General features: G+C 38.3%; 1 protein-coding gene across 1 annotated transcript; it reads right to left on the reverse strand.

Moving 5' to 3' along the window:
• Positions 1-502: 502 nt before the first annotated feature.
• Positions 503-23,109, reverse strand: LOC134540543 (uncharacterized). The gene is made up of 9 exons (XM_063383348.1): positions 22,781-23,109; positions 22,467-22,599; positions 17,132-17,230; positions 13,598-13,786; positions 12,467-12,730; positions 11,631-11,750; positions 10,023-10,242; positions 9,612-9,940; positions 503-6,797 (listed from the first exon to the last, which is right to left on the reverse strand). The coding sequence occupies exons 2-9, from the start codon at positions 22,596-22,598 to the stop codon at positions 6,549-6,551; spliced, it is 1,602 nt and encodes a 533-aa protein (XP_063239418.1). The 5' UTR covers position 22,599; positions 22,781-23,109; the 3' UTR covers positions 503-6,548.
• Positions 23,110-24,432: the final 1,323 nt, after the last annotated feature.

A 24,432-nucleotide genomic window follows, 5' to 3' on the forward strand; every position in this document is an offset into this window, starting at 1 on the left:
CTTTACAGTACTGGCTCTTAAAGTGAAATATTCGTGCAAAGGACTAATTTAGCTCTGAAGAAACTACTGGTATGTTTACTATTGCGTGGCCACTGCAATAAATAAATATATAAATAAAATGCAAAAGTTGTAGCATGTACAAGTTAATATAGGCGAGTGGGCTCGTGACAGCTAATACATCCATACACATAGGCCTAATAATTACGACGAGAATTTAAATATCAGTTAATTTGTTCATTTCGTTTACAGTAACATGTAGGTAATAAGCTAATATCTTTAACATTGTAATAGTCCGATAAATGAAATGACGAAAAAAAACCTTCTTTAAGCACAAATAATGTAAACAAGGGTACTATAATGTTATTGACACAACATACTGCCTAAATAACATCAATGCACCCTACCTGAATGCTGTTAAGTAAGCAATAAATTAATTTTATAACCCATTTCGTCATTACATATATCGGGATTTATTGCCTTATTTCTACTAAAAAATCACACGTTACAGTCTTGCAACACAACATTATATTTCATTTCATAATCTTAACAAGATAAACTTGCACATATACGCCGTTGGTAGCTAATATCGGATTAACAAAATACAGTATTCTGCATTTAAATGCATTGCAACCAGTGATGTTTTGCTCTCACAAGGGGGCGTGGTCGTTTTTTGTTTTGACTTCAACTGTTAACACAGCAGAGATTACACACACCTACTCCCTAACTTCTGAACTCCATGGTTCAGACCTAGTGGAAGGCTGGGAAGAACTTCAGCAACATGGTGCTTCTGGCAACTTCAAAGATTATGTTCATGTTGATGATAATGTGTATACAAAAGCTGCACCAGTGAATGAATGTGAAAGTGAGCTGGACAAAGTTGTTCCAGTTGTATGTGAAGATGGAGAAGAAGAAGAGAGTGATGATGTGGATGACGATGTTCACGAACTTCCAAGCAGAAATGAAGCTTCTTCAGCATTAATTGTCTTGGAAAATGTTCTGGCTGCTAGTGATGTAGACACTGATGTCTTGTCTTCCTTCGACAAACTTTGCAGTGCAGTAAAGGACATTTATGCAACTAAAAAAGTGCAGAAAAAAATCAATGAATTTTTCAAGCCTCTTTAATTCTCTATTTGACTAATTTTCGAGTAAAAAATCAATACTTGATTTTGTCGATTATTATTAATGTGAGCATATGCACCTGTTAATACAAACCTCGTTAATACAAACTGCAAAGTTTTAGGTCCCTTCAGGTTTGTATTAAAGAGGTTTCACTGTATCTTGTTTTAATATTACGTGATTTTGTCCTGACCTTTATTTTTTTATTATTTAACATGACAAACACAAAACCTATTGCCTGTAGATAATTTTCTTTTTAAATAAGACACATATTTTGGTAAAATGAGTTGTATGGTTAAAAGTAGTGAGAAAATAAGAATCCATGTGATGTATTCACATGAAAGCATACAATATTATGTGGGTCACTACAGAGTAGCAACGCACATCCCCACACCCCATACCACTTGTAACAGCAACGGCCATAGAATTACTAATCAGAGCTGTATTTTCACCATAAGGGTGCAAGCCTAAATGTTCACTGTTTCTTTAATCATTTGAATTTCAACAAACAACTATAGACAGTTTTAAATTTAAGGAACATGATTGTAGCAGGCTAACTCAATAAAATTCAGAAGTTATTTTCAGGAGCATTTAATTAGAATGAACATTACTCATTAGCAACATTCTCGCAATACAATAGCAGTTAACTGTAAATATATTAAAGGCACTAATTTATTTTAAAAAAATATTACTCTAAAACTAAGCTTAAACTAACAGTAGTACGTCAAATACACTTATGTCATGCATGCAACTAAACATTGCAAAGTACTTCATTTGCTTACATGAATGCAAAATATTATAAATAATTTAAAGACTTATGGAAAAAAATACATATGTTACAAAATATTATAGAACCCTTTAAGCTTTTTTTGTAAATATTAAAATTTATGTGGGCTGTAGAAAATCAACACACTAGTTAACATATGATCTTAAAAAACTTAAAATATTAAGGATGTTTGGTTAGTTTAAGTTAGCTACATTAAATAATATTTCAGGATTTTTAATATAGTTAACCTAACTGATCATTTTCACAGTATTACAGTATGTGTAATATGTAACCTGACCTCACCACTTGTATCACAACACCCTCCTAAAGAATGATTGTAAAACATGTCAGGAAGTAAAATTATGCTATTTGGAGTTTTTAAGGGGTTTTTTTCCTTCAAAAAAGTGGTTCTCCTTTTAGAACTTTGTAAGCTGTGCTATTGAATAAACCTTGCACCCCTGATATTTAGATCATAACCAAAAATATATAAGTCTCGTACCAAGCTTAAACATGGACCTTAGAACCATATTACAACTATTAATTTTTTGTTCTGGACTTGCATAACCATTCCATATTATAAAATGCCTTCAAGGTTTTCTGTAAAAAATATAGCATCCTCAGTACCATTGTAGACATCTACAAGTTAGGTATATTTTCGTTAGCACTATATTTTTGCCACAAGAAAACTATTAAAAGTTTAAAAACTACCTTTAAAATTCAAAAAGTAAATTGTAAACACAAGTCTACAGATATTAGGCAGTAAATATTTTATTTATGGATTAAACTGTGAATGATATAGTTTACCATGAAATTAGTAAAAAAAAAAAAAGTCAGATGAAAAATGAGTACCGTACAGACCAAAGATGTTTTATTTACTGCAGTGACGTGCCACTAAAATGTCTGCCACCAATTTATTTTCTTTCTCGTCTTGTATATGCCAACTTTCTTCCCATAGCATAATTTCCCATTTCCTCATCAATTTACCTAAATAATTTTAGGGTTTTCAACTGCTGTGGATAATCGCAACATCTTTTTCACAAAAATATGTACTTTTAAACCACATGCACTAAGATGTCTGTTTATTAAGCAACAGCAGGATAACCAACATTCGCGCTTGAAGGAACCTGTGCTATGCAGCAGCATTGCCTTACAGCTGTGTCAAGATTTGAATAAGCAGTGCACAGTTCTTTTTCAACAAACGTTTTTATAACGGCTGACCATCGAAGAAACCATTACAATGCAGAAACAAGCTTATCTCAAAAAATTCCCTGAATGTTTCCAGTTTTCACAGTCTGTGGCCACCCTGAAAATACCTGAACTCTGTGAATATCTTCCAAGTGTTGTGCTAAAACAAATTTTGACTAATTTAACATTTTCATAAAGACTTTTGTTCGCTCCACATGTGCCCAAAGTTTCTCCAGAGAACTTCTGTAGTAATATCCTTGAGCCTGTGTGTTATTAAATGCACAATTTATGAATTAATGTAACTGCCATTTCAAAGAGACTTTTTTCTCGCATAATCGTAGCTATTTTCTTCTAAATTCAAGTTTAAAAAGTAGGGGTGCGACGATTATGCGGGAAAAAAAAAAATTTTGTTAGGTAAAGTTATTCATGAAAACAAAACCCGTTCATGGAAAGTACATTATTTAAAAAAAGGTGGAGTATACAAGTGCATGCCAAACTATTTTAATCATTCATTAAAAAAAAAACCTTTCTTCAACTTTAAATAGAAAAACTAAATATGTGACACGAACACAAGCGACTTGAATCTGTGACGTAAACCAACGCATAATTATTGCCGTTTACAAAGAAAGAATGCGGGCTATCAAATGTAGTTAATTCGGCACCTGATAGAGAGCCCGTTGCATGCATCGGCAAGATATCGATATTCAACTACGTGTGCGTGCTCTATATGGGAAGCAACATAACCAAAACTTAAATGATTGCACCGAACGCTGGCTACATTTTTGTAAGCGGTACATTTTTGTAAGCGGTAAACCGTGGCGACACAGACGAACAGATGAAGGTTATAATGTTTTAAAAGTCTTTAAAAGAAAATTTACACGTCAGACAATTTCGTATTATCGTTAATTAAATAAGTAAGTGGTAATGTCCGAATAACTATTAGATTTCTACTAAAAATACATCTTTTATACAGAAAAAATACCCCAACAAAGCGCTCGGCATCTAATAGCGGGATCAAAAACATGCAACGTTTATGCGAGAAGTTTTTTTATTCCAATTTTGATGGCATAAAATATGGGTGCGACGATTATGCAATAAAAGAGGGTATTAACAATTCTGAATCAAAGATTTTGTTCACCGAGACCAGCACAAAGTGTGTTAAACTTTTAAAATTGATTATTTATTTTATGTATATTTCCCTAAATGTATAAGTGTATATGTATACTCCAACTAACTTTGCAGCACATGGAAAAAGAAAGTGGAAAACAGAAACCCAATAAGCATTACACATTCTGCTCGAATATTGTTTTCAGTAGAATCCCTATACAACCATTGTATTTAGGACATGAACCAACATGGTATAAGATGCACTGAAATCATTTTATCACGTAACAGGAACCACTAAAAATTTTTGTTGAATTTGGTTGGTTTATATTAGAAATTATTGGTAGGGCTTAAATGTTACTGCCAAATATGTGCTCGTGTGTAATCTGTTTCACATCACTTGTAGTGTGCAAAGTGCTTTTCATATTGGTGATTTCAATTTGGCTTCTCATTTTTCATGACTGCTCGCATGCTTTTTAAGATTATTTGCATTTGAATCCTAGTAAAATAACAATGAGAACAAACAGAACTATGTATCGAAGCTCAAGGTCGGAAAAAAATTTACTTTCAAAAAACAAAATCTGAGATTAATAAGAGTGACGTTATTTATTTTCCCAAGATTTTGTGATGGTGAAATGCAGTTGCCGGCTAAATATGTTAAATTCATTAAATTGTCATTTTTTGTCTTAAAAGATCAGGTCCTTTAACTTTTAAGAAAGTGATACACAGTTTTTTTCAGGACTGACTAACCAATTTTTAATTAGAATGAACAACAAAGCCACAAATAGAGGTGAAAGTTCTGTTTAAAGTATGAGTGTGCGTTAGCTGTTTTTGGTGTAATTATTCAAAGGTAGGCACAAGTTCCTTTTTAACTCTAGGCTTCGTGAAGGTTTCTATAAAAGTGGATGAATAGTTATGAAAATGTAAATCGCACTGAAGTCAAAGAAATTCAATGTTGTGGCTAATCAAATATTAATATTTCTACCTGATAATGCAGGAAAGTAGAAGGTAAAGAGATTTCATTAAAGACATAATATATAAAAAGCATATCTTTTAAATTTATTTGGTATAAAATAATATACATTAAACAGAATTATAAAATTATTACAAATTTTAAAATAATTTTAAAACATTCGATACATTAAAATATACCAGTACAAAATACCCAAATGAATATAATTAACCACTTACTCTAAAAAAAATTGATAAAAATAAGCTAATCTCTCGTGCATAGGTCAGTAGGAATGAATGATTTTGAAACCACATGTGTGTAAAATATTGACATTTCACACCATTCCATGCATCTACATAAATAAAATGTAGCTCAGACAATTTAAGAATAAGCAGGTATGGTTTGCTTTGAGCCATGTAAATTTGGCATTTATCTGTTACCTTGCCTTGAAACTACAGTATACTGTTTCGAGAAGAATAGCAAACCAGTGCACATTTCACATTAAGATTCACATTTTGCTGCAAACTTTTGAGTAAAATTAACAGGACAGTTCTCAAAATCCTACAGTTATTTACATAACACAAGCTACTTAAATAATTAATAAATATTAAAAAACTTTTTTTTTTAGATACTTTCAGACTTCTGGTGCAACTGAAAAAAATTTAATACTGCAAGCGTGCAAAATCACGATGCACTCACAGGAAATATACGCTAAGTTTACAGGTGTTTATCCTCTAATGTTCCAGAAATGTGAAGATTCCCGGCGTTTCAGCGGAGTGCCTCCGAACCTCTACATCCTGCACGCAGGGCCGCAACTAGGGGGGGGGGGGGGGGTAAGTGGTGAATACGCCCCGGGCGCAAAGCTGTGGGGGCGCCGAAATCGCTTGCATTGTAATTCCTACTACAACTGGTAACTGGTAAAAAGTTTTTTAACTTGCATGCCAGGAATGTCTAATCTGATTTACAATATAACGTCTCAACATATTTAATGAACAAGTCTAGTGATTATACGGACTACTTTATAGACATAGTGGGTTCATGCATGGAAGTTACAGTAGCACAGAAACTGTTACATGTAGGTATGGAAAATGCTTAAATAGCACCATTTTTCCGTGGGAGAGCCCCCAGACCCCCTGCTTTATTGGTGTGGTATGTGCAAAAACAAGAGGGGGGGCGGGCGCATGAATCCATTCATGCCCCGGGTGCCAGAGACTCTAGTTGCGGCCCTGCCTGCACGGCTCATCGAAAAAAAATCGCAAAGCAAAATATTTTCTTCAACTAAACCTTTTCTAATACATGCATGAAGGTGCTAGAATTTTGGGAATTCACTTAAATGATAGATTGTGGAGTCTCCGATCTCAATCGCAAGTTTGTTTCTAAACGGTAATGATGCTATGGAAACGCAACACGGCACCGGCGAGGCGCTCAGAGCGGCAGGAACACCAGCTCCGCCTGCCGCGCGAGGAACAGCACGTTGAGCTGCGAGTCCAGGCCGATGTCCTGCACGCGGCGCAGCACGGCGCACGGCTGGCCCGGGCCGCGCTCCGCCACGGCCGTGCCAGACACGCGCATGTCCTCCGCGTGCTCCCGCGTCTCCGTGCGCAGCCGCACGTGGCACGTCACGTCCACCAGGATGTGCTTCACCGCCGTGGCACGCCCCTCCTCGTCCCTCACCTGCACCACACACGGTCCACCTCACAGTCGTGCAGCAACCACGCACAATCCACTGTTTTCTTTTACTACAAAATCAAGAAATGTTTACGACAATACATACAGTCAAACCTCTCTGAAACGACCCCTCACGGTTCCCAGGAATAGGGTCGTAATAGATGTTTTCCGAAATTTTCTGTTGATTTGGGGGGGGGGGGGGGGTTTTGTTAAGCGCTGACAGCGGTCGACAGGAAGTGGTATCTATTTTTAGATATGCGCTGCTTACTGCAGTACAGCACTCGGCAAGAGAAACGCATTAACACGCTACTCACCACAAGAAACTTATTTTCTGTCAGATTTTCGGCAATTTTTTCACGGTTCCTCGAAATCGGGTTGTAATAGAGAGGTGATCGCAATAAATGGGGTCGCAACAAAAAGGTTTTACTGTATTAATTTAATTCATGTTTAAAGTAGGTCTTCATTAATTTTAAAGAAATGAATTAGTGGTGCACCGATATGACTTTACCGATTACCGATTCGATTACGAGAGCAATAATCGGCAGATACCGATTCAGTTACAGATTATAATGAAGAAATTTTTTTAAGTGTAATAATGCACACAAAATTTTTTATTCCCATGTGAATTTAATAACAAGATTAGGTAAAATTGAGAATACAGTTATAATAACAGTATAAAAATATATAAAATACACTATTAAGTCATTGAAAGGGGAAATTAAATTAACTTCTATTTAAATATTTGTTATTGTAAACAACTTGAACTACAGTCTAATAATTGTAATTTACAATGGGTAAGTTTTTGTTGCGGTAAACTAGAATTATCATCGACTATCACATAAGGTTGCATCAAGAAATTACCGTTTAACAATGTAAACATGCTGCTTTATTTTGTTCACTTGAGTTTATTAAAAAATATTTCCACACTTCACGTTTTTTTCTCCCTACTCGCCATCTCACTATAATTACAGTAGAACCTCGATGATACGTTCCCGTTTCATACGCCAATTAATTTTGGTCCCGCCGAAAGTACTATATTTACAATGGTTTTCTTTCCTGGAACATACACTTATAAAATCATTAATTTCCCGTTTCATATGTTTTTACAAAGCGGAAAAGTCCTAAAATTCACAAATTTTTTGGTTATATTCCTCCTGATAAAATACGTTTTAATGCTTTTATTTTGAAAAACGTTCATTGTTTACCTTTGCAAACGTAAGAAAATAACTTTATCGCACCATAGATATGGATAGTATCAGGAAGACTGTGCACTTCGCTAGTAGCATCTATGGCCCGCACCAAGCGAGACTAGTGGCGCAAACTAGCAATGATTATGAAAATGGTGCCGCGCTTTACCAAGGCACGGATATCATATTTTGTGCATTCATTAATCTTTGAATTGAATATACCCGTTTGTTATTGTTTTCTTACGATCGGATTGTTTTGTATTTTAAGTTTCTCAAGTTAAAATTTTATTGAAAATTGTTCTGTTGCATAAAGTTGTTTGTAAAATGAAACAAACAAGCAAAAATTTCTGATTTTCTTTTCACAATAGCCTAATTAATTTTATTTCTAATTTAGGCTTGGTGGCTTTCCCCCCCCCCCCCCTCCAAGAAATGACTGCTTTACTTGATTATGGACTATATTTTACATTTCTGGTGGTTTTATTATATGTATATATAATGATTAATTCATATCTTTCATTTATATAATGCAATTATTCACACATTATGTATTGAAGTTTAATCTGACATTGTGCTGGTATGCTAGATTGGAAAAAATTTTATTATTGCCATTCCCTTTTCATACACTTTCCCGCATCATACACCATTTTTGTGCCCTCCGTTGAAAAGTGTATGACAGGGGTTCTACTGTATATAAAAATGACTAAAAACCAACTCTAGCACATGTGATTTTATTTATGTTGACTGAATATATAAAATTATAAATACTTTTTCAGTTTTCACGTCACATACAAATAACAAACGGATAATGTTACCAAAGACGCCCATAACGAGTTTGTAAAACGCAGTGATAAAAACTAGAAGGTATCGGGACCACGATTTTGAACCGCTACTACGACTCAAAAAGATCGATTTGTCATAGAATCCACTGCAACTGCTTGTGGTATTTTGATTGCGTGCCATCTATTTTACTTCTCTGGCTATACGTAATGTACAAGGCCACTAAACAAAAGACGAAACGTAAATAAACGTGTAGGAAAAATGCATTTTTTATTGTTTGAGGCACTGAGATTTATTAAACTTAACGAAATATCTGTAATTATGAAATGACGCAGTTAGATGAATTTTGTAATATATACAAATATTACCGTATTTTGTCCTAAAATGTTTAACAAAATATTACACGGTAAAAACCTACTTAATTACGCCGGGACGTAAATAATCGGCAAAGTAATCGTTAAGATAATCGCCGATTACGATTAATCGGTAAGTACCCATAATCGCTGATTACGATTCATCGGTATCCGCATCGGTGCACCACTAAAATGAATGGTACATAAGGTGTAACGGTATTTAACAGGCAAGCAAGAAATATATATTTATACTGTGCATTTGGAATTGATACTAAGAAACCATGGAAAATTAAAATTTCTGATTTAAGCAGAGGTATATTTTGCATGTTGCATTTGGGTTGATACTTTGACACAAACACTTCTCTCAGTCCGAGTTACAGTCTAAAACTTATCATGGATTGCTCTTACCAAAGTCTGCAATTTTTAAGAGTTTAAAACTTAAGGCTGGTCTTATGCGCACAAATAAAAACCTTGGTTATAGTCAGAGAACGTTAAGTACTCACCACTTCTTGCTTCACCTCCACCTGGGGCAGGTCAGTTCTGAACACGGTCGCTTCTCCGATGTTCTGCCCGCCCGTGAAGATCTCGAACTTCATTCCGACCATCACCGCCCGGGGCTCGAACCCCAGCCCGTCGGGGTACGAGTCGCTCCAGAAGTAGTTGGTAGGCGTGTTCAGGGCGTTCTCGTCCGGCGCGAAGGTGAGCCTCTTGCCGTACCCGGCGCCGATGCTCGCGAGCTTCAGCGGCCTGCCGTCGAAGAGGTGGCGCTTGCTGCCGGCCGGCCGGACCCTGTAGTGGAAGCCGGGAAGGATCCGCGGGTCCACGTACGTGCCTGCGGACAGGGCAGACATGTCAGCGTCCCCCCCTCCCTCGCTCCAGGGCGTCGCCCCGACAGAACGAGAACGGCAACTCACCGATGACGGGCATCTCGTAGGCGTCCAGACCGGTGACCGTGTACTGGGTGGGGATGTCCCCGATGGCCCTGCCTCGGACGGTGACGCGCCTGCACTTGTCGTTCACGCCGGGTGTGAGGATGTAGCCTCGCTTCTGGGCGCCGATGCTGACCTTGGTGACGCGGGACACCGAGGCCGCGGACTCGCCTCGCGGCTTGACCACCATCGCCACTCCGCTCACCTGCAGACCACACACCCGCCCGCTGTTACCACTGCGACAATCCCCGTTGGTCTACTGTAGCAAGAAAATACATATTAAAAAATATACAATGTACATTTTTATAAAATGAAGTGCTTCTACCCTCTGATCTGAAAACTGTTAGCTTTAACACCCGCGCAGCGTTTTAATGTTTTTTAACGACCTGCCGGGACTACCTTCTCCGTAAAATACTTTAGCTGATAACGTGTTAGTAGTGATTCATAATTACTGTGTTAAATCCGGCTTTACTATATTATTATTCTCAATATTTAGTTGTCAGATGTAGTAAAAAAAACTCCATATAAATAACCATAAATTATTACAAAAAACCTGCGGAAATGTTGTCCTTGCCCGACGAGAAAATCTGTGATCCCGAAATTTTTCCAGACTTTCGAGATCCCGCATAGCCCTATTCCTAAACGACTGAATATTTGCTTTTCCAAAGTGTTAATAATCAAAAACGAATCAAATATGAATAATAACAATTCTTTTTGATATATATATATAAATTTTAATATACATACAGGTCTAATAGTTTGTCATTTTTATGATACTAACTGTGCATTTCTTGTTGCAGGTAGACCCTGAAATTGTTCAGGCATTACTGCCTGACAATCATGGACATGAACAATTTGCCAATGACTTGTTGAACAGGAATGATAATGATATCTTGACTTGTGTTTGTTTTTTCAATGAGGCAACATTTCATGCCAGCAGAACAACAGTTAACAGACAATGTATAGGTACACAAACAATGGCAATGTGTACCTAGACATGTTGAACTATGCTTCTCCTCAACCACAGGAAATGCAGCAAATTATTCTTTCAGCAAGATGGTGCTCCCCCTCATTGGGCAGTTCATGTTCGCGATTATCTTAATGAAATGTTCCAAAATGCGTGGATTGGCAGAAATGGTCCAATTGCTTGGCCCCCCAAGATTTCCAGACATTACCCCCTTAGATTTCTTTATTTGGGGTTATGTAAAAGACTGTGTACCAAACAACAGTCCCTGACGTGACCTTGCGACAGCGCATCAGAGATGCCACTGAGAGAATCACACCAGAAACTTTGCAGAATGTGTGGCATGAGACTGAATACCAATGCCATGTGTTGCGTGCAACCAGGGGTGCACACATTGACAATTTATTAAGTCATTTCTGTGTGGTCGAAAACTTCCATGAGTTCATGCACGTTTCTTTGCCTGTATTCAATCATGAGTTATGTTTTGTAACCAGGGTAATCATTTATGAACACCTTGTAATGGTGATGCAAAGTAAACAGGCTCATAATAGGTATAAGTGAAAATCATAACCACAGTACAAGACTGTGAACAAACAGCTCACACACATGCACTTATCACGCTCACTCACCGGAGCAACCTCGGCGTTTCGGCCGTCAAACCATTCCACTTTGCACAGTATTCTCAGCTTGACAGTCTTTTCCACAGAACCACCCGGAAGTACAACATGACTCATCTCTTCCTGAGAGGCCTGAAACAATTGCCAATAATTAAACATCTCACAGTATAACATTTTTCACTCTTAATGTCATAAGTCTACTTCATTTACAGTTAAAATATGTACTTTTTTTTTATAAATTTACCTAACTGTGTTGGTTTTATGTTTTGGAATATCATACTAGTAACTATGAAATATATTCATGGAAAATATGCAGCATAACATCAAAAATTTCTGTAAAATAAAAAAAATATTAATTTGTGATTTTATGTTGTAAAAAAGTTTTTAAATACTGCAATACTATTGAAAAAATGATTTGGCAAGTAAGCAGCTTCAAAACTAAATGTGTTTCTGAAAAACGGTACGTTAAACGGAAGGAGCCTAGAAGCAAGCGGTACTTACGAATACCACCTATGTCGCTGCCAGCGCCACACAACACATCAACAACATTGAAATAGCCTGTGGAAGAAATGCAAGGTATTGCCTGCTGTTTTGATATCAAGTGATATCAGGCAGTCGTCATCCTCCAAGGGGGATGGTGACACACCTCAAACATCTGTTTCAAAAACAAAAATGCACACACCAACATATGCCGACACAGCACACCTCCAAACATTAAAGAAACAGCACACAGAAATGTCCGAGTTGAAATTGAAGCGAAACAGCACAAGTGCATTGTGCGCAGAGACTAAAATGTATCTAAGAGTGTGGTTACCTTCTCACGCGAGCAAAGAACTGAGATGAATTACCATGTTCTCCAGTATTTCGAGAGTACCGGCGGGGATGTGGTTGGCGTCCAGCAGTGTGAACTTGTCCCCCACCGCCGTCACGACCAGCTCAAAGGCAAATCCCAGCGGCCAGGAGTCCGTCCAGAAGAAGTTGGCGTTGTCGTTCAAGTGGTCCGTGTCCGGCTGGAAGGTGACGCGGCGAGCGTAGCCCCTGCCGATGCTCTGCAGCGTCAGGGCTCTGCCCCCGAAGAAGTGGCTCGATTTCATCAGGCCGTTGCACTGGTCCTGCCAACAATAAATCCACGATGGTTTATTATATTTTAAAATAGAAAGACTGACTGACAGGACACCAAACATAACTGTATGAATGTCTGCAAAATAGTACAGTAACTAGGGAATTGAGACATGATGGCACTGATATGCATGTGAATTTTCATTTCCTTACTACTCCTGTGTTTCTATGAAAAATATAGAAAAAAATGTTAACTTTTTTTATTTTTATAATTTTAGTATATCTATATTACATTAAGTGTCAAAAATTATTTCATAATTACAGTTTTTGATTGAATGTATCATCATTAAGGAATGGTAGAAATATATATGTATGACACTAATATTTGTCTGTAATTAGATCTTACATTCCCAAGGGTCCGAGCCAACATGGAAGAGCAATGTGCAGCGAGTGGAGCGGACCACAGAGGAAGGCGGAGGCAATGTGCAGCGAGTGGAGCGGACCACAGAGGAAGGAGGAGGCAATGTGCAGCGAGTGGAGCGGACCACAGAGGAAGGCGGAGGCAATGTGCAGCGAGTGGAGCGGACCACAGAGGAAGGCGGAGGCAATGTGCAGCGAGTGGAGCGGACCACAGAGGAAGGCGGAGGCAATGTGCAGCGAGTGGAGCGGACCACAGAGGAAGGCGGAGGCAATGTGCAGCGAGTGGAGCGGACCACAGAGGAAGGCGGAGGCAATGCGCAGCGAGTGGAGCGGACCACAGAGGAAGGCGGAGGCAATGTGCAGCGAGTGGAGCGGACCACAGAGGAAGGCGGAGGCAATGTGCAGCGAGTGGAGCAGACCACAGAGGAAGGCGGAGGCAATGTGCAGCGAGTGGAGCAGACCACAGAGGAAGGCGGAGGCAATGACGGACACGCCCCTACCTGCTCCTGCACCGGCCTGACCCGGTAGCGGAAGCCAGGGGCTATGCGCGGGTCCAGCCACACGCCCACGGCCAGGAACTCGTGCTCCAAGGGCGCGGGCACGGTGTAGCGCGCGGGGACGTCCCGCACCATCGCGCCGTCCAGACACAGGTGCACCTCACCGCGCAGCTTCCTGGGCGCGACCGCCTCCTGCAACACACCCCCGGGCGTTCGTTCATCTGTCCACACGCTGCACAACATGTGCCAAGTGATTATATTTCTTACATTCAATACCACTTCATTTCCCTAAATACTTTTTATAATAAGTCATTGCCCTCCTTCTCCTCCTCGTCAGAATCCTCCTCGTCCTCATCATCATCCTCCTCATCCTCATCATCATCGCCCTCCTCATCATTATTCTCATTCTCCTCATCCTCATTCTCCTCGTCCTCATCATCGCCCTCCTCATCATCATCATCATCATCCTCATCCTCATCGCCCTCATCATCCTCATCGCCCTCATCATCCTCATCATCCTTGCCCTCATCATCCTCATCATCCTTGCCCTCATCATCCTCATCATCCTTGCCCTCATCATCATCATCATCCTTGTCCTCATCATCCTCCTCCTCATCATCATCCTTGTAATCATCATCATCATCATTCTCCTCATCCTCATCATCGCCCTCATCATCATCATCATCCTCATCCTCATCGCCCTCATCATCCTCATCATCCTTGCCCTCATCATCCTCATCATCCTTGCCCTCATCATCATCATCCTTGTCCTCATCATCCTCCTCCTCATCATCATCCTTGTAATCATCATCATCATCATTCTCCTCATCCTCATCATCATCATCATCCTCATCGTCCTCATCCTTGTCATCATCCTCCTCATCCTCATCATTATCATCATCATCATCCTCATGAACTGCTTCCAGCCTGCAGTAGGGGCAGCAAAGTGGAATATATCCACTTGAGTGTTTTTGAATTAAAAATCTTGTGTTTCAAACCCTGCTTTTAAAATTGTCGTCACCATTTGTTGCTGCCTCCATCACATCCCACTTTTTCTGTTTATTCTTATACTTCCAACCCCTGCTGGAACCCCAGGGCGCACGCCGTGTGGCACTTCACAGCGACCGTGCTCTGCCCTGCGTGAGCGAGGTACCCTCCCCAACACAACTGCCATGACCCATGCATCTTCGCAGTTACAGCACAACCTAACACCAGGTTCCTTTCTTTACCTCTGAACACAGTACCTTTAGTAGACAACATTCTGCGTATTGGCCAACAAGTACTGAAGCCAGGCAATATAGTGAAACCACTCTCCATTCTGAGGGGATGTACAACTCCATGGCTTTAACAAATTTTGTAATCCACAAACATACATTTCCAACATGATAATTTAACAGACTACACAAGTAGGATGCTCATTGTTATGACCTACTTTATTTCTACTACTTTAGGCAATTACCTACATAACAAAATTGTTTATTAACAATTTAGAAAAAATAAATGTGAAAGACTGTAGTATCAAGCTTTTCCTCTTTTTCTAAACAAGGAGAAACACGTTATCAAAATAAACTTGGTTTTTGATATCATTTAAAGGGCTGCATTGAGTCACTTTGTTGACCTACGTAACCATAAATAAAAAAAGGCCTATTTTCACTTATTTTGTAGATAACCTCAGTTACTTACATGCAGTTAAGAGTCTACTTTCTGTTGCAAAGTGTGACAACATTCAGTTTTGGTTAAATTTTCTATGAGCACCCACAATAAAAAAAAAGTTGAACAACATTGTCTACCAAACACTAGCTATTAATATTTATACATCAATTTGTTAGGAAGATATTCTAGAAATGTTAAAACCTATGTTTTCAATTAAGACATTTTAAGAAGCCATTTAAACTTCTTATGGCCATTCATTACACCATGAAGCTTTCTAAGTGCGATCTTATATGGCTTCCTTAATTTCCTGTGCCCGTTCAGCGCTAATGACATACAGAAACCAAATTGAAAACAAATCATCCCTATGACAATACTGATGTTTTCTTATATGCAGATAATAAATACCCTTTTAAAGTCAATAATTAAACAGTTTTATCTGTTCTGCAGTATGTAGGTGTTTATTTATATATATATACTTACATACATTTTCATTTATTCCACGGATACTACTAAAAACGTAAAAACAAACACCAGCAATTATACATATGTTCAGAGATGTTCTAGTTGTTTCACTCTGTACTGAGACACGAATGTACTATGAAATGGCTTACACAAAGCCAGTCACACTTAGTTTTCACATGGGACAGTGATATGTTAATTTAACGAGTTGCATCAGCAAATGTATTTATCAGTTCTCACACAAGAAAAATGCTCAAGCCTCTGACTAGCCAGCTCATAAGCAACTTGAGAGAAAAAAAATCATTAAATTTAACAGCAGATGCCTATATTTCAAGCAGCAGAAGGAGGAACACTGAACAGAGTATGCTCTTAAAGGTCTGTCAGGTTAAGTAAACTTACACATCATACAAACAATGAAACTTAAATATAAGCTTTTTAAAGGAAGTGAACTTATTAATGGATAATGCAATATTTTGACCAAATTTGGCAGTTTTTTTTTCAGCTGGGGAGTTAAGTATTTTTTCAAAACCTTTATTACAGCAATTGAGATTTACGTACATAAATTAAATTACGAAACCATAATATCCTCAAGGATATCATCAATATTTTTTTCAGTCACATGCCAAGAAAATGAATAGGGTACATATCTTCAAGTACAAACATACCGTTACAGTGCATACAGTCAGTCTACTGAAGCACGACCGGCCTCGTAGGGTAATGTACGGCATGGGGCATGAGTCACTTGTGCCTGCCTGCCTGCCTTCCTGCCTGCCTGCCTGCCTGCTCTACACACCTCATTAGTCTCTTGCTCACTGGTGATATTGAGTCTAGAAGAGGGTTGGTGCCACCTTGATAATACTGTAACTGAACATACTCGCGAAAACAGTGAGCAGGCGAGTCCTCCAGCGACAAGCAACTGTGCTGCGACTTCGCGGGTGAAGACGACCCGGGGCGACGTCAGCAAGGTGCAGTTAGCCACGTGGCACACGCGAGTGGGAAATGGGGGCAGTGGTATGCGGACACAAGAGGACAAGAGGCATCTACATTCAGCATAACAAGTAATTAACATGTAACTTAAGTTCACACCTCATAAATTCATCAATACTCCCCCAGGCATATGATCCCGTTAGGGATACCGTTTGGCACTGGTAACAGTGTCAGGCATGTAAAAGACACATCTCTTCTCCTAACCAGGATAACACCCTAACGGGATCATATGCCTGGGGGAGTATTGATGAATTTATGAGGTGTGAACAAGTAATTAACAGTGAGTAATTGTAATAAATTTTCCACAGTTAAACAATACTATGCTCGGTACGCCCGTTCACGAAGGACTGGCTGCGTTGCCAGCCATCACCTCGGGACAGTCACGCGACGGGACAGCAGAGCAAGGAGCAAGGAGCAAGGAGCAGGGAGTACACTCACCTCAGGGAGCTCCACATCGCTTAGGTCGCTCTCGCACACCTGGTGGTACTGGAAGCAGGGGCTGCAGCGACCGCTCTTCGCCACTGACTCGTCTATGTCCTGCGCACAGAGCACACGGCTGCTCCAACACAACACAACACAACACAACACAACACAAAGTGTTCACGCAATCTCAACTTACAAAACAGTTCAATAGTTAAGTCCACCAATGCCGTAGCGAAACAAGCTTCAGAAACAGATGGTAACATCGCGTACATGTCCGCGGCACGGCGGAAGTCACGCTACGTGCGAAGGCCTGCGCTTCGCCACGCAACGCAGCAACTCAACGAGATTAGGCTTCACATGGGGTTTGCAGGATTCCCCAGGGCAGCACCATGCCAGAAACTCACAACACAACTCATAGTTCCCACCATTTACAAAAAACTGATCACTCCACACTCGGGCACAGACTTCTGTGAAAGACCACGGGCAGTCTGTAAACGTAATCCAAGAATAACGGAACCAAACAGCGTGTGGCAGCATGATGGCGTAGTTGGAAGCATGATAACTGAAGGGAATGACAGCAGTGACCAGGAAACAGAGAAAAACAAGTGTCTCAACCAACTTTTGCCTGCGTTTTGTTTTTGGCTCGTGGGAGAAACAATATCCACACAGGGTAAATATGTAGTTTAGCGGTATTAGCGAAAAAAAAAAATTTTAAAAATCCGAAAATACTTTTATTATATGCTCTTTAACTTCCTCTTCATTAAACCCGGCGGAGATAAGAAATTCCAAATACTTTAAGAGATATCGATTTTTTTTTAAATTTTCCTAGTTGGGCAATATTTGTAAAAAAAATTTTAAAATTCCGAAAATACTTTTATTCTATGCTCTAACTTCCTCTTTTCATTAAACCTGGCGGAGATAAGAAATTACAAATATTATAGGAGATATCGAATTTTTTAATTTTAATCACAATACCTGTGCATTCATGCGGCATGAACCATTGTTTCTTGTTTACGAGTATGAATTTTTTTTTCACTATGTAGGTGAATGACTACATCATTTTATACTAATGGCAAAGGAAATGTACCCGCCTCTAACTTAGGCGAGTTTTTAACGTTTCTATTTTAATGTTTTATTTGTTATTTGGATATTGTTGCGTAAGTAATAAGTAAAAAAAAAATTACGTGAGTTCCTACTGTTCATCCTTTGTCCCGGTTTGTTTGGTCAGGTCAGTTACATTATAAATACTTTAAAACTAAACAACCATTAAAATTAATTCACATTATTTTTAATGTCCGCTTAGTTTGAAAGTATTTATAATGTAACTGACCTGACCTAATCTACCATTTTAATTAATTAGGCATTCACGAACACACTGCAAAATAAAAAAAATGTCGAAGGTCGAATGATTGCACAGGTCTTGTATTGCAAAATAAGAACGGCGATATCTCCTAAAGTATTTGGAATTTCTTATCTCCGCCGGGTTTGATGAAAAGACTAAGTTAAAGAGCATATAATAAAAGTATTTTCGGATTTTCAACATTTTTTTTCTTCGCAAATACCGCTGAACTACATATTTACCCCACACAGGTGTTTGTTATCGCTCCGCAGACATAACACGAGTTAATTCACATCAACATCACAGAACTCTCGAGCCAGTAGAGGGGACGACAGGCTGCAAGCGGCCGGTAACGCTGGCTTGCCGAGAACTGACCGCAGCACACACTGTGTGCTTGTCTTTAGTTATGAGTATAAGTTGCATGATACCTCTCTTATCCTCACAGGCTTACAGTTTGAGTACCAATGCCCTTTCCCTACCAAATCTAGATATGTGAGCACTTTTTATAATAAATATATATGTATGTTTTTTTAAATGGATGTGCAACTGTCAAACTAGATATTGATGTACTGTAGGTACACACCAAGCAGTCCAGGGCTGTGTGGTGTACTCTATCCCCCTTCACACATGTGACACGTGTGTGTGTGTGTGCAATGAACAGTACTCAAACAGTGCCACAGCCTTGTTTTATTATTTCATTCACCTAGCAATTTAATTCTTTCCCAAACATTGTGTTTATTTTCAGCAGACTGCATTTTTACTAAACAGAATTTTTTGCTTCCGCAAACTACTACTTAATGTAAAAACGAAAGGGTAAATTTCTAACGTTGCTGCTTTTCTGCGAATAGGGAATTTTTTTTTATATTTTTTAACATTAAAGACATTCCAACTGGTTTCTATGAAATTACTGTTTAAAAGTAACAGCAGGCGTGCTGTGGCGTGGCAGACACCATTGTGCTTCAGTGCAACCACTTCATCACGTGGTTCTCTGTACATGTGTGTAGACTTTGTATTTAGATTTTCAAATATTGTGATGCAGTGGTAATTAATAACCATTAAAAAAATATATGAATCCTAACTGTGCCTTTAAACCTAAGCGCCAACCCTTGACAGAGTATTTTTTTTTAAGCAGCATGGCGGCGCGAAGTGTCAACTTCTTTCATGCTCTAACACGTAACCTCATGTAAAAATTTTTTTACCTTTCTTTAAAATCAGGTTTTAGATGCACTTTTATGTAAATTTTCTTTTACCTTCCACTGCATCACAAAATATACACATCCAAAATATACTTTTGTTTCATACCCTCTGGTGAAATAAAAAATTAAGTTTTTAAGAACTTCTTTACCACTATCAAGAAGCAGAAAACCATGTGTAACATCAGTTAAACATACCTTTTTACTTTAAATATGAGATACTAAATATGAAAAACAAATTCAAAACATTTTTACTTATAAAATTTAATCATATGGCCCGAAATTCGCAATTTGTACTGTGCATGTTTTGTTTGCTACCAAGTAGGAAACAAAAGAATGATAAAACACCCACATTTATCCATTATTTGCACACTACCAGTCTTTATTAAGGTGTTTTTAAGGATTATTAGTGAAATTTAATGATATTTAAGGGCCCTTATTCAATTAAAGACAAATTAAGGACTTTTTAATGATATTAAGGAGGCGTATGAACCCCGTTATCTACGGAGAACCACAGGATAGCAAAACAATTAACAAAAAATGATGGCCTCAATGCACAAGCTTTGTAATGTACCCTATACTTAAATGGTCATTTCTCAGAAAAAAGTAGGCATTTATAAATGCAGTTTTCATTTTCAGGGTGAACCATGAAACATCCGTAGTACTGGAAAAACACCATTATAAGAGTTATATTATTTTAATTATGGTAAAGTCACGACATTAGAATTTTACCTACGTTAATATTAAAAAAGAGAATGTATCAAATTTTATAACCAGTTTTACTGTGAGTACAGTAAAAAATTCCTCTTAACATTTTCAGATTGTAATTTTTGTACAATGCAAACCGACCTTTCCAGCTAATTTGTTGGTGATCTTTTACTGTGTACTTTCTCCTGCCTCAAATACCCTTTCCAGTTTTTTGGGGGATGTCAGAATTAAAAAAAAAAAAAAAAAAACACTTTCTAAGGATAACAAAAGCAATGTCATTGCTACTAAAAATAGACCCCTACATCTTTTGGAACTAGCTTTTTTCTCCTTCACAAAAGCCACTTAATCCTATGTTCATCCAAAATGTTCTGCTGATTTTGAGCTGAAATGAATGCAGAAACTAAGTCTCCCTCTCTTGTAAATTTTCAACTCAACAGTTTGTAAACATAATAGGTTCAAATAGTGTACGTACGTATACTACCACTGTTTTTTTTCTATCAACATAGTTTTCAAACAACTTTATTTGGTGGTTGTGCTGCTTTGCAAGTGACAGTTGGGAAATATATACTTACCACTGTTACTACTTTTGAGAGCGGTCAAATATAAGTTACATGTCACAGGCATTACATGATTGAACACTTGGCAGTTTTAACTTTATAGTCAGCATAAATAACTTGGTTAAAACTGTATTTCAAATTAAAATTTAATTTAAGTGAATGATTACTGTTAATTTTTTTTTACATATAGCCAGGCATTTCTGACAACTCCGAGATTCCTGACTATCCCACATCATCCAGACCTAGAGCCACCCTGAAAATAAAAGTTAGGTAAAGGTTTGTGGTAAATATGATTCATTTGACTATGGCATTCTGTTAAAATGGTCTCCCTTCGTACTATTCACAACACACCAGCGCCATACCGAACAAGTTCAGCATGTTGTAGAACAACTTTTAAAACACGGTACCAATTACTAATGTTGGTCATATAGATCAGCAGTTCCCAAAAGGTGTTCCGCGGAAACCTGGGGTTCCGTAAGTCAGGACGAATGTCTTATAAAGCAGGCATAATTATTGTCAAATAACTTTCTTTGAAGGTGTTGTGGTTCCGCCAAAAGAAAAGTCGATCATAGGTTTCCCTGGCCGAAAAGAATTGGGAACCGCTGATATAAATAATACTACGGTATAACTTGTATGTGAGGTAAAATGTTATTTCGCCAACAGCTTTGCGATAGTGCAAGTAATTTTATTTTTGACAAATTTTATTTTCTGTTGGATATTTAGGCCATTGTAAGATTTATGTCATAATTGACATTTACACTATTGCTATTATTGGTCTCCTTGAAAGAACCAAAAAACACCAGCCCAGACCAGAAATAATTTCAGAAAAATGTAATTTAGAAATTAATTATTCACAAAAAATTTATTTATTGAACTTTTTTATAATTATCATGCTAGACAGTAGTACAGTACAGTATTCATTCCTTTCTTCTATAATTGTAGGTTTGTTGAACATTCTGATGATGCTATTCCCCAAAACATTCTCGAATGTGTATACATTTGTGCCATTTTTCTGTTACGGTTTTACATATTTCATTTGTACAGAAATATTACATTTGTGTGAATGCAAAGTACATAATGATAATTTAATAATTAGTTTACAAATTAGTTATTGCATGAATTTGAATGGTACGCAGCCTATAAAATATTTAGAATCACCCACAATTCATGGTCCAATACATACTTTTCCCCAGCAAATGTCATTGTGTGCATGCACTATACTTTCCAAAAAGAAATGTTCGTGTACTGTCGTCTTACGTCACCATCCAGGAAGGTTAGGTTTTCCTGGAAAGAGATTTTTCTAGAAAGAATGGGGTTTTCCAGTGTTTTATTTTATAGGAAGGGTAGGGTTTTCCAAGAAGGGGTAAACGTCTAGTCACGGTTTCTAGGAAATAAGGCAAATAATTCCAGTAAAAGGTTGGTCAGGTTAGGTCGGATACGTTAAAACGTAAATTTACGTAAATTTTACATATTATTAAAGTAGCTAAGCTAACCAACTTCACCAATTTTACAGAAGCCGCGACTCCGCGTATTTACCCGCCAGTGAAACTTACCTCTGCTTGGTTGTACAAGTCGTCCAGCAGCCCGAGGTCTAGTTCCTCGCCAGCAAGGGTCATGCGACGAGACCACAGCCGAATCAGCGACGGGGAAACACCCTGATCCTGGAGCTCCATTGCTGCTGCCATTCTACAAGTTTAAAATAATAATTATCACAATTATTTACTAATTCAGCAAAAACGCCACAGTATTAAGAGCTTTAGAATGTCCAAGACCTACACAGGCTACATGTACACAGGATGCAAGGCAAAAATAAAAAGATTAAATCACGAACGATATTTTAAAAGAAGTCACTTTTGACTACACTCACCTTACAAAACTGTCTCAAAAGTTTAAATGTTCACTGCACTCAAATGACTTCAAAAATACACCACGTAGCACTCTTGAGGAATTGCGTGTATCGACACCACCTTCAAAGGCGCACAATTGAAGATAACCGTAACTGTCAACTGTCTTCCACGATCGATAAACCTGATTCTTATTAGGCCAAGGGGGGTTATTTAAAATTAAGTGGCAACTAGCCGATAAGACGCAGACGTTTGATAAAATTCTGGTTCACTCCGCTCCGGAGAAAAGCTGAGTGTACTCTCTTCCGTCTACTGAACAAATCCGACTCAATGACTGATGAAGAACGACTGCAATTGGCTAGGGCATATCCACTAACCTCAATTTCTATTGGTCACTGAGAAAAAAAGTGAACTGTGCGTCAGATCACGACGGAAAGAGGAGGGGGTGGTAGGGGTACGAAGATCAATATAGACGGAGGGGAATGCAGGAATTTTTTCTTTCACGTGGCTCATGCGTGATATTGTGCAATGAAAGTATGTACTCTGTGTCCTGTGTGATTCCGTTTATAGAATGAGGTCGCAATTATTTATGTATCGTCTTTATTGGTGGCGAAGTTAAGGTGGTACGCCTTTTCTTACACTTAACCACTTTTCTGCAATTACATCAAATAGTGGAATATTAAAAATTAAGCATGATATAAGCAGCTGTTGACTAAATAATAAGAGAACAAATTAAAATTTTAACTTAATGTTCAAATATTAACTATTACAAAAGATTCAACCATAACTAATTTAAAGTAATTAAAAATTAAGCATAGACATACATAAAAAGGATAGTGATTAAACATGCAGCAAATAGTCGCTACACCAAATATAAAGGAGGAAAGTGAACTATCAAGAAATTGGAGAAAACCAACAATAACGTGGCTCTGTCTGCGCAGTAGGTAGAGCATCACGTGATATAATGATACAAGCCCACCGCTCAGAGGGCGAAAGGTCAGCGTACCCTACTCCTGGTTTCAGACCGTAGTGACGTAAGGCGGAGACGTCATAGAAAGTCCGCTACAACACTACAAGTAAGGCTATGATGTGAACATAAAGAATGTTGATCATTTATGTATTGCCTAACATGACGAAATTCTGTTTATCATTAATTGGGCTAAGATCCTGAGTTTCTCCCGAGCGCGCAGAGATAGAACACATCACACGTAGTTCCAAAAATCCTCTATAGAGAGCATTAGCTCTACGGATGAGCGATGGAGTGGTGTCTTTTTGAAAAGGGACGGAAGGCGGGTAGTTATAGGAGTAGGAGGAAAGAAATCTGCACAAACATTTACGCATGGATAGTCGGGGAGCATCGTTTGTCCTAAAGCAACGTTTGAACAAACAACGAATGAGGGTAAGTTAGATTCGAATCCCAGATAAATTTCCAAACTCGACCATAATTATAGTACCTCGCGAAAAAAATTGTAACTCCAGGCTCCAGTACAAAAACGACATAACTCTTTGGATGCTACACACATAGCAAACAGTTTTATTCTAATTTATTCTAAATAAACAAAAGTGGTACCTATATATCTCTTCAAAATAATTTAAAAAGCATGAAAATTTATTGTTTGTTCGACAGCCTTCTCAACATGACAATATTGATGCCCGACTGTCGAACTGCCAAGTT

This window comes from Bacillus rossius, chromosome 17 (assembly GCF_032445375.1).
Source record: "Bacillus rossius redtenbacheri isolate Brsri chromosome 17, Brsri_v3, whole genome shotgun sequence".
In the NCBI taxonomy this organism is placed as follows: domain Eukaryota; kingdom Metazoa; phylum Arthropoda; class Insecta; order Phasmatodea; family Bacillidae; genus Bacillus; species Bacillus rossius.